Source organism: Typopeltis vanoorti, chromosome 10 (assembly GCF_054136105.1).
Source record: "Typopeltis vanoorti isolate ZY-2024b chromosome 10, IOZ_Tvanoo_1.0, whole genome shotgun sequence".
In the NCBI taxonomy this organism is placed as follows: domain Eukaryota; kingdom Metazoa; phylum Arthropoda; class Arachnida; order Uropygi; family Thelyphonidae; genus Typopeltis; species Typopeltis vanoorti.
This window is the reverse complement of record NC_143558.1, coordinates 121264725-121277192: the sequence shown is the minus strand read 5'-3', so window position 1 is coordinate 121277192 and position 12468 is coordinate 121264725. Positions and strand designations below refer to the sequence as shown.

At 37.0% G+C, this 12468-nt stretch overlaps 1 protein-coding gene across 5 annotated transcripts in view; it reads left to right on the top strand.

The window, feature by feature from the left end:
* Vps16B (Vacuolar protein sorting 16B) overlaps positions 1–12468 on the top strand; it is a 289159-nt gene that overhangs the window by 57781 nt on the left and 218910 nt on the right. For all 5 annotated transcript variants that reach the window (XM_090399626.1, XM_090399624.1, XM_090399627.1 and 2 more), the window contains exon 6: positions 2723–2788. In XM_090399626.1, coding sequence (XP_090255752.1) covers positions 2723–2788 — 66 coding nt within the window. The remainder of the gene's footprint in view (positions 1–2722; positions 2789–12468) is intronic.

Here is a 12468-nt window from a genome sequence, read left to right as displayed (position 1 = left end):
CTTGTCATTTTTTTCAGTAGAGATGACAACATAAATGATATAACTAAAATAATTTAATTTCTACACTGAGTTGGCTTTCATTATGAACACCCATTTAATAACGTGTTGGTCCACCTCTCTGTGCAGTCATGACTTGTAGATGCCTAGGAACAGATTCCACAAAGTGTCAAACATCCTCAAGGATGTTCGACACCTTGTAGTAGTTCCTTCTACATGTAGTAGAAGGAACAGAAGGTTCAAGTGTCTTAGATTTGGTCATAACATCAGAAAATCTGATTATAACTGAGATGGCATCTATGCCACCAGTTGAAGAGACATGCATGAGTATCAAAGAAAGAAATGTATATGAAATTATAAGGCAGGTGATTATAATAGTCTTAGAAATTAGCTTTGGATGGAGGAATTGGAAAGGCAAGATATCATCAGTGCTCGGGAACTTGTGAAGGAAAATATTTATTAGCAACAATAGCAAGTTGTATACTGCCAACACGATTTGGTGTAAACTGGATGATAAACAATATCATCCCAGAACTGCAGATAAAAAAGAGGTTATGGAAGAGATATAAGGAGATGGGTGGAAAGCAGATGCATGAATAATATAAGACTTAGACCAGGAGAGTGACCAGTATGGTAAGGAAGGCAAAATTGATGGGAGGTGCATGCTCTATTGGAGAAAATAGGGAAGGCAAGGAATCTTGGTCTGATGATTGATAGAAACTTAAAGTTGAGGAACCATATTGTAGAAGTGGTGAAGGTAGACTGGAGGATTGCTGAAGCACTGAGAAGGATGCTGACCAGCAGAGGTAAGAACTGTGATTCATTTTATCCAAATATTCCAAAACCCTGATCAGACTACACCTGGACTAGTGTGCTTAGATCTCATACCGAGGGATTTGAAAGGGATAAATTAACCTCTGAAAGAGTACAGAAGCAGATAACAAAAATGATATCATTACAATGTTAGTTATGAGGATAGGCTGCAGGAATGTGGACTGCAGTGTGTGGTAGATAGGAGAGGTGATATGATTGAGACTTTTAAACTGTTGAGAGGCGGTTACAGGGTTGACACGAGGGAGTTTTTTCATTTGATTGAACAGGGGAAAGGAGTGAGGACAAGTGACCATCCTTGAAAGTTGCAAAAGGAAATCATGATCAAGACGGTAAGAAGTGGTTTCTTTGCATGGATGGTGGTTGACCTGTGGAATGCATTGCCTGATAGAGTGGTGAGACACGAATGATCAATGGGTTTATGGAATGTAATGATAGACTGTGTTTTCTAGGGTAGGCTTTCTACGATAACTCTTGTGACTCCATGGAGGCCTGAATCATAATAGGAATAATAATAACTATCAGTGTTGAAGTAGATATGACAACTACACCTATATTGGTGTGTTAATCAATCTAACAAAACATGAAGGAAAAAACTCGTACATTTTGCATGATCATTTTCACACACATTTTCAGTTCTAATACTTATAGTATATCTCCAGTTACTTCTATGAAAATGTTGATTTCTTCTGTTCTATCATAAACAAATGTTGTAAGGGAAAAAAATTCAAAATAAATTTTAAAATTCAAATAACAAAATGTTAAGTTTTCACACACACATTTAGCTACACTAATGGGTTTTCTGAATTCTGATTTATGGATGGACAGCTGGTCCATTGCCAAAAGGCTTCGCTTTGGTGATGCAAAATTATTCAAATTAAATGGATATTGAATCCAACATTATTTCACTTAATTTGCCACTTAATTTGAATCATTTTGCATTGCAAAAGCGAAGCCTTTTGGCCCTTTATTTCAGTAATTCTTGGTGCTTTTTTGTGATGTGACACCTTTTGGCAACTCTTATGGTAAAGTATAACTTCTGCATCACTTCAACCTGGGTATTTACATCTGGGTCTACCTATCCACTGATGAGACCTCAAGAAAGGTTGAAACCGGTCTGGGTAGTGACCCCCCCCCCCCCCATAATGTATAGCATCATACATGTCTGCAAGGAGATGTGCTTTACATTATGGGAAATACTAAGGAAAGGGATCAGCGCTTACTCCACCTTTACCACGAGTTGCTCTTGTCATGAAAGGTTTGCTTATGCTTGGATCTGCCGAAACTTTTATAGCTTCTCTATTCAGCTTTGAAATAATGTTGGGTTCAATATCCACTTAATTTGAAATATCAATATACATTTCATTTTAATTATATTACTCATATGTTATTTTGTTGTACAGGTAAACTTAAAACAAGCCACAGAATCAACATTATGTAAATATACCTGACAATTAAACTCTTTAGATTTTTTTTTCAAGTCATCAGCTAAAGATTCTGACTTACAGAGACAAGCAGATGAATGCATTTATTCTCCTGGTAATAACCTTATAATAAAATCTATTTTATGAGTCTACCTGCCTCATATACACCAAGTACTGACTGTTGTGATATAAATGTGTTATCACTAAAATTGATAGAGAAATATACTTTAATAGAGAAAGCTGCATTGACATACAGTATATTGCACTTGATTTTCTCAGTATGATTTTCTCTATACATAATCATATTGCTAAGAAATATGATTACGTATAGAAATTATATGCTGCTTTTTTGTTGTTGTTCTTATTTAAAATCTACCAAAAAAATTAAATTGATGAGTTTTATTTCAGAACAACTAGAAACACAGTTTTTTCATTATTTTATTTATTTATTATTATTATTTTTTTTTTAGAAACAGCATGTGAAGGAAACAGAAAAGAGTCCTGAAAGGACCATTCGACAACTAATTCGAGGCGAGGTATGAGTTTTGCAAATTAATATTCTAAAAAGAAAGTAAGATTGACAGAAAGTTTGTGAGAAAGAAAAACTGATGAAATTTCCATGTATTGTGCCACAGAAAAGATGTATTAAGAAATGTTGTCACTGATTTAATCAAATTCAACCTAACAGGTGGTTATCCCTATACTAAAAGTTTATGGTGGGAGGAGGGTAATAAATAAAAGTGAGCTTATGAGAGTGTAGGGAGGACCATTACTGCTAAAGCTCATAGAAAGATTCGAGTAGTTGATTCCAGTGTAGAATATCTGTTGCCCTTTTCATCAGACCTCGTTGTCTGATGAAAATTGTTGAACTTTCAGGTGTTAATTGTCCAAACAAGAGAGTTACTATTATTATACAGGTATCTACTTGGAGCTAGAAGCCTTATCAAAGGAGATCCATTATTCACACACAACTTATCATAAACTCTCTTTAAACTCATTCACTGATGAAGCATTCAAAACGACCGCTGGTAACACATTCCACCCATTCACAATCCTTCCAAGCAAAGAATTTAGTCCTAGCATGATTGTCAACCACACTTTTACACAATTTCTGAGGTGACCCTCATTCTCTGCATTCCTGCCATGTATTAACAATGTCTTCAGTGTTAATCCGCGAAAACCCTCATAATTTTATATGCTTCTATCTAATTTTTTTTATCAGCTAGATCTGCATACAGTAGTCCATATGATGTCTTATAATGGAGAACAATAACTTCTCTATCCCTGCTTTTTAGTGTGTTCTTCAACAACCACATAAGCTGATGTACATTTTGGCTATCGTTGCAGTATGGCTTCTAAACTGATGTGAACTCCCTGTTCACATCAGTTTCTTGCGGTTCTGTTCCATAAATACAGTACACAACTTGTGATCTCTTCCTCCCAAATTACATCACATTTCATGTGGCCAAGTTTGGCCACATTAAACTGGCAGCCATTTTTTTTCATGCTGCGAGTCTATTTAAGTCATCCTTCAGGATTTCTACATCACTTTCATTTACTATCTCTTCCCAGTTTGCATCATCAGCAAACAACTGAATATTTGCTATCTAATCATTTCCTATATCATTGATGCACAAATTAAACAATAGAGGATCAAGTACTGATCCCTGTGGAATACCACTAGTCACCAGCCTTTCCCTCGACTCAGTTCCTCCATAAACCACTCTGATATTTGTCTATCAGCCACCCTGCAATCCAGAAACCAGATGCATATTCATTATTTGCTCTAATCTAATTTATGTAATAGAGTTCTCTGTGATATCCTTTTAAATGCCTTTGTAAAGTCCAGAAGTATCATCACTGAGTAGCCATTTCCCTTATCCAACTCCATTGTCATTTTATTATAAAAAAGGAAGCAAATTACTAAGGCAAGACCTGCCTTTCACAAAACTATGTTGTTCCTTATAAAGTATAACATTCCTATTCACCCAGTCTTGAATTCTGTCTTTCACCAATGTCTCCAATATCTTAACCACAACTCTTGAAATGCTGATTGCCCTATAAATTGCTACTTCTGTCTTGAGACTCCTTTATGTATTTGGACTATTTTGCCCTCTTTCCATTCTGTTGGCTCCCTCCCAGCACAGAAGCTTAAATTAAACAAACTTAGTCAGGTGAGCTGATAATACATGGGTCTACATGCCATCTAATTCCATTGAGGTTGTGTAATATTCTATGCACCTCCATTTCTTCATCTTGTATTCTCTTTTGTAGGTTTGCTTCTGTCAGCATTTTTTAAAGGCATCTTTCCATAGTCATTCCTCCTTTTACTTGTCACATAGGAAAAGAACTCTTTAGGATTCTTCTGACCTCATCAGCTAGCTTTCTCTCATAATTAGCTGTGGCCTTTCTTACTATGAAGGTCATCCTTCTTGCCTGTACTTGTACTATCATGGACATGCTGATCTCTTTTTGTCTTTATATTCCCTCCAAAATTTCTGCTTAATAATTACGTTCCCTCCATTACGTTCTGTTTCAGGTAGTTATCTCTTAGGAGCTGTATAAATTCATTTTACTTTCCTCCCTATGACCATATCTCCTCCCAGCCTGTGTTTCTCTGTAGTTGAAATTCTTCATAATAGTTACTTGACCTGCACCGCTCATGCTAATTTGTCAATGCATGTCATCTACATTCTGCCTTATACCTCCCCGCTCCATTGGATTATAACAGCAGCGAATTATATATTTCATTCTGTTGATCTCTATCTCACACCAAATATCCTCAAATTAACTGTCTTCTGTATCCCTATCTTCTCCTGATGTACTTCTTCTCTCTTTGGCTTCAATTCCTCTGCTGTCATTGCAAAATCCTTCCCTCCATCCTGTTCCCTCTGTCCTCTCTGAAGATACTATATTCTTTTCATTCTGTTCATATGACTATATCATGCCCAATCAACCAAGTCATACTAATGTCTATAACTTTTGGCCAGGTTGAGCTAATCAATACCAAAAATTCCTTGTCCTTATTCCAAATACTTCTGGCATTAGTACATGTGTGTGTGTGTGTGTGTGTGTGTGTGTGTGTGTGTGTGTGTGTGTGTGTGTGTGTGTGTGTGATGATGATGATCAGCCTGTATTTTCAACCCACTACAGGGTGTAGGCCTCTCCCATTGTGGGAGAGTTGGGTCTACTTCTCCCATGGTGACCCAGTCCATCTTGGGAGAGTGTATTTATACTTGGATGAATGAGTGCATGAAGATGGAAGACAGTCACGAACATTCATGCCCTCGGCAGGATTCGAACCCACAGCCTCTTGGCTGGAGAGCGGATATGCTAACCACTCGGCCAACCAGGACAGCTATATATATACACACACCCTTTTTATCCCATAACCTCCTATGTCTCTTAGCCTACTCAAGTTAAGAACTTGGGGTACTACATTTGGCATCATGTGATTACTCTCACCTTCATTATCCCTAAACGTTTTATTTTCTCTGACACTTTGCTTCCAAACTTTCACTGAACAATTTCTCATAGACTCCTGCCCCCAAATCCATTCAAATGCATGGCATCTACCTTATATAAATCCTTCCTTCCATCAAACTCACTCCACACATTCACAAACTCTGTACCATTCCTCCTATGCAATCTACATAAAAGTGATTTGCAATCATAGCTTTCCTTCTCATCTCACCATTGTCATACCGTAATAACAGACTCGCAACTTTTACTTTCTCACTCATCTTTCTTTTTTGCGTGTACTAGCAATGCTTTCATATATTTTCTCAATACCACATTTTCACCTGCTAAATCATATGTACCAGCCAAAATAAACATCTCTTTCACCTTCACTCTCTGCATTCTTACAGCATCACTGTCATCTTTAATCTTGGCACTATGAAAACATGATTTTGTCACACTCTTCTCAGGAACTTCTCTCATCAGTGAATCACTATACAAAATTTGATCCTTATTCTCACACTTTCACTCTTTCATAACTCTGCTTTCTCTCCCCTTGAATCTCACCCCTCCTTTCAATTCTGTGTCATACCATTCTCTGCTGGCCTGGTCGGCTGAGTGGTTAGCATATCCACTCTCCAGCCAGGAGAGTGCAGGTCCAAATCCCACTAAGGGAATGGATGTATGTGATTGTCCTACTAACCATTTACATATGTACTGCAAGCATATGTACCTACTAACCATTTACCTGTGTCCTGGCACAGCATGACCTTTGATGTCTTTGTGCCATAAAAATCAAATCAAAACATGTCATTCTCCAACCATTCAGTCTCATGTTTTTTTCTGTGCTGAACTCCACTTAAGTGTGTTATCTTTTCCATTACCATCTAATCATTCTCTCCATTTTCCACCATTTTCTTCTTACTGTCACTTATATCACTTGTAACCTCAGTATTGGCAATTGCATTTTCACTTATTTTACCTTACAGCTCACTGCTATCATTCTTCTTACTCTTGTTACCATTGACATTCACTCTTGAAACACTAACAACAATGAAATTGCTCTTCAATTTCATTCTCCTTTCAGTGAACATAGATTGGGAGGAGAAATGGTCATGTGAAAGGAAGGAAATGCAATTTATACATCCCTAAATGGTCTAATCTGCTTGGTGTCTCTCTGTCTCTCTCTCTCTCTCTCTCTCTCTCTCTCTCTCTCTCTCTCTCTCTCTCTCTCTCTCTCGATGTTGAAAGTTTTTTTCACTTGGTTATACTAATGCCAAGAAATTATATTCTTGGTTTAATTCTTTATCCAAGTGTAAGCAAACAAAGTTTACATGTGACGCGTCTTCACGACTGGGCTACTTGTATATAGAGACTTCACATCAATTGCCTTAGTATCCCATAATGCTATGCATTATGGGAAGGGCCACTACCCAAACTAGTTTTGACCTTTATTGAGGTCTCATCAGTGGGAGGACATACCAAAAATGATCCTAATACATGAGAATTCACTAATTAAAAATATCATGGAATGTGCACCACAAAGGATCAAAGACATTCTTTCACACCTGTTAATAGAAGGAATGGATATCCCTGTTCTTCCACAAGAAGATAAAACATTTAGTATACCTAGTGCCTTAGAGGGAGTCCAATTTGAGGACGTCTTTGATATTTTTTTCTGATGAAGAAGAAATGATGAACAATGGCTGTACACAGTTCTCCAAAAAGAGAAAAATCCAAGGCTAATGAAAATAAAACCTCTCAACATGAGAACTCAAATGATACTACTAAAAAGAAATAACAAAAACATTTCCATATTGGAAATGTGTATTCCATCAAAACATTGATGACATCAAAGCTCTCTTATAGAATTATAAACCAATCTGCTTTTGCCTGCAATAAACATATTGAGGAAACTGCAGGAAACTCATTGAGTAATTTATAAAATCTATGTACTACAACAAGAAAACAATCGACAGAATCCTTCATAAGAATGCTATCAAAATAAAATAAAAACATAAATAAAAGAACAATAAGCCATAGCCTTTCCCTACATTAGGGGAACCTAAGCTACCTGAACAAACAACACAGATACATCCAGTACACTTTGAGTTTGAAAACAATAGCACACTTCCTTTTCAGGTTACACATCTTCTCTCAGGCTGTCTATAAGACTTGTCAGTCTACTATAAGACCTGTATCACCATCCTACACAAAAACTAGGTGTCATTAGCTCCTATAAAAATAAAGCTTTTTGAAAATATAGGACCTTCAAAAAATAGAACTATGATGAGCAGGCTCTGAAAAATGAGTTTTAAGTAATGAATAAAATATTAATAAAGAATTGCTAAAACAGGAAAATAATCAACAGAATCCTTTGCAATAATGCTACAAAAAAAAAAAAAAAAAAAAAAACCATAGCCATTCCTTATATTAGGGAAATATCTGAGAAAACAGAATGCTGCAAACATGCAATATTAAGGCTACATTCAAATGAACCACAATGTTAAAAAGCTTACTCAGCTCCTCAAAAGATCCTTCTTCTCCTTGCCCACTTGGTTGGGGGGAGGGGATTAATCTGTAACCAGTGGTTGATGGACAGTAAGCAGAGCTTAAAAATAACACTACTGGAGAGAACTAAACAATCCTCTATTCATCTATTCATTGGACATTAGCAGATGCTGTATGGTCACTCAATTGCTTGGTGATGTGTCAGACCAGTCCTTGCCAGGTTGTCCTGTTGTGTGTTTTTCTGGAGGTTTCAACTCTCTGAAGATCAGTCACTCCAGACATACCATCCATCCATTTCACTGATGATACCTCTCTTTCCAGGAACTTCCTTCTATTACCGTTTTGAGAAGTCCTCCTTCCATCCTTGCAGTGTCCAAAGTATTTCAACTTTCTTCTGTCAATATCCTTAAGGAGCCTTCTGTTGTCTGCTTTTCAGTATATGATATCCTGAATAGATTTCCGTAACACCACATCTCAAAAGACTGCTTTTGAGATGTGGTGTTATATCTCAAAAAATCCTTTCCCTGTTCAACTTCTTTAGGTTCCAAGTCTCACATCCATAAGTTGCTGTCAGAAAAACAGCTCTATCCAAAATCTTTAACTTTGTTCTTGTGGAGATAGATCCATCCTTCCAGATTTCAGACAAGTCTCTTGTCTTGATGATTTTATGGTTTAAATGGTGATTGCTATTTTGTCTTTGTTTAAAGTAAAATAAGTGCAGGAATATATCCATGTCCTGAATAGACATCCAGAAACATTATCATTGTTCTTTTTTTTTCCAAATGTTATCAAAGGACTTGAATATATATTGGATTTGTTTTCCACTGTGCTGTTTAGGTCACCTAAGAACCAATTTCTTCTTTGTCCGTGGTCTTCTCTAATGACACTGAAAAAAAATTTTTATTCCTCACCACTGGAAACTTCTCTGTGTCTGAAAGCATGAATTATTTTTAAACACTATGATTATTTCTGTGAAATAATCATAGTGTTTAAAACATTAAACACTATGATTGTCGTAAAGACTTACTGTTTAGAAAAAAAATAATATTTGTGTATATACAGGGTGTTCGGGATAAATTTGACATATTTATAATTAATTATATTTTTCCGTAAGTTACATGTATTAACACACACTTCTCTTCATTTAAAAGTTTGGACCCTTCTTCATTCATATACAAGATGTCAGAAAGGATGGATAGCTGGAACCCACCTGAATCATGGAAGAGAATAACTTGTATCATGATGATTCGTGCCCGCCATCAAAATAAGGATATTACGACTGCTGCCCAATGCTCCCTGAATACAGTAAAAACAATCAGGCATGAACTAGAGACTTGCAATGGTGACTACGAGGATGTAGCAAGAAGAAAGATCCCTAGCAGATGATCTGATTGCGTTCGTACAGCAGAATTCCTCGCAAATCTGCAGGAACAGGTGTTGAAGAACCCTGGCATTGGAATTCGGGCTTTGTTCGTGGAGTTGCTAACTGTAGTCAAGCCCTGGATAACAAGGGTAGCCAATGGTAGGCCGTATGTATGGCAGCAGGATTCGGCCCCTTGCCACACCTCTGGGAAAAGTCAAAAATGGTTGTCTGAAAATTTCTACGACTTCACCAGTCCAAATGTTTGGCCTCCAAACTCCCCAGACCTTAACCCCATGGATTATTTTGTATGGGGCGCAGTTGAAAAAGACACCAATCGCACTTCCAGTAATACAAAAGCCCAGTTAATGGATAAAATTAAAACAGTTTTTGCGGCCCTTCCCAGGGAGACTGTAGCATCAGCTTGTTCGAGGTTCCGAAGCAGAATTGAAGCTGTGATCGATGCTAATGGTGGTTATTTTGAGTAAATCTTGTTGATAGTATTGTAATTAACTCTGCCTGTAATGTTTTTTTGTCAATTCATTAAATTTAATAGATACAAAGAAGATTTTCTTTTTCCTTACGAAACTGTCAAATTTATCCCGAACACCCTGTATGTTACCAGCAAAGTGTGAAAAGCAGGCATTCTATAGAATCCCTAGGCATTTTTTGGCAAAGTATGAAATGTCTGCTTTTTTTTGTTTTTTTTTCTAATATTTACATACATACTTTCCCTAGGCATTATATAGAATGACAAATACTATTTCAGCTAAATTGTCATTTTGAAGTTTTAAATTTTGCCGCCATGGGGAGAGGTTAGGTTAGGTGCTTGTTATGACTGTGACAGATGATGGTTATTACTGACTTGGAACTGCTGAAGGAATTTTAAACCAACTCTATACCAGATCACAATTCACTTTATGTCTCAAGGACTTACTGAGAGTTGGAGACATTCCTGACCACGAAATAGCTCTCCGGTCAGCCGCTTCCGCTCAGTCCACGGGTAGCGGCCATGGGTTCGTGAGGTGTACTTGCAAAACCAAGTGCTGAAATCCGAAGTGCTTTTGTATGAAAAAGGTAGTTAGGTTAGTGCAATTGTGCAATTCAAAATGCCATTCCAGAACATCTCCAATTCTCAGTAAGTCCTTGAGACATAAAGTGAATTATGATCTAGTATAGAGTTGGTTTAAAATTCCTTCAGCAGTTCCAAGTTGGTAAAAACCATCATATGTTACACTTATTACAACCACCAGCACCTAACCTAACCTCTTCATGGTGGCAAAATTTAAAACTTCAAACCTAACCTAATCAGTTCCAAGTCAGTAAAAACCATCGTCTGTCACACTCATAACAATTGCCAGCACCTAATCTAACCTAACCTTCCATGGCAGCAAAATTTAAAACTTCAAAATGAAAATATATCCAAAATAGTATTTGTCAGTCTATATAATGCCTAGGTATTCTATACAATGCCTAGGGAAAGTATGTAAAATATATAAAAAAAAAAGACATTTCATACTTTTCCAAAAAACGCCTAGGCATTCTTTAGAATGCCTGCTTTTCACACTTTGCCAGTAACAGATACACACACACACACACACACACACATATATATATATGTATATGTGAATACACACACACACACATATATATAGAGAGAGAGCCTGTGTAGCTCAGTGGATATGGCATTTGCACACCACGGCGCTTGGCCGCACGAAGGAAGACTTGGTTTCGACTAGTCGGCGACTAGAGGAAATTTTTCTAAGCCTTTTTTCAATCGGTTCCCGAGTTAGTCGATCTCTGGCATGGGCAAGTGGATTTTTCCTCCCAGAAACTCAGGTTTTTCGTCCTGTAAACTCGAGAAAATCGACTGTAAAACCCACATTATTTCAGGCATTAAATATATTGTGTTAGGGACCACGAGATGGCGGCACATTTGAACTGTCTCTCTTCACTGTGTACCACTTAATTAGTGATAGCCTTGGACCATCTATCTCTGATTGGTACCAGTGGAGATTGAACTGCCCACTCAGTCCCCAAGTTAGATAGGGCTAAATGGCCTCGCCTACTCCCTGCATACGGGAATAAAAAGGCGTTAGCTGATTTGGTGTGTATATATATATATATATTGGTTGCTCATCTCAGATTCTCTCCAGTGTTTCTGCATCATTAGTAAAAATCAAATTTGAGCACAATATAGTCCATTTTATCTGATCAATGCTTTATACTGGGATTCAAACACCTCCTTTAACGATAAGGAGATGGTTGCAACCACCTCCTTATCCTTACTTAGTGTACTTGTTATGATAACTGCAGTTTCATGTAGTCTTTGCAATATTTGCAACATATCATCTAAACTTCAGTCCATTATAAATCTCATCACCTTCAGATCTTGAAATGCATATTCTGAAGTGCTCTTCCACCAGTATGCAGCTTTAGATCACTTTGCTCCAAGATGCACCTTGAACTTATTAAAATCATAATTATTAATATTAACAATAATGTTAAAATTACAATTCTACTCATTCAAGCTAAAAGCTATTCAAAATCTTCCTGAAGGAAATTATCATCATCAGCAGCAACACTTCTTATAATTTTCTCAGACATTGCATTATCAGCAAACATCTGAGGATCCCCAATCAATTCACATGAAATATCATTAACAAATTAGTTAAAGAGCAGGGCCAGAACAGAACTTTATGGTGTATCAGTGTTTACCTTCCTCCTTTGAGTCCCATCCTCATGGAGCAGATTCATTGATGGTACTGGCCCTTTTTTATTCTTCCTCTTTTCTTTTTTTTTTTTTTTCCTCTCATATTCTTTGCACTACTTCTCCTAAGTTTTCCAGACCACCCTCACTGGAATCCAATGCCCTGCCACCATGTT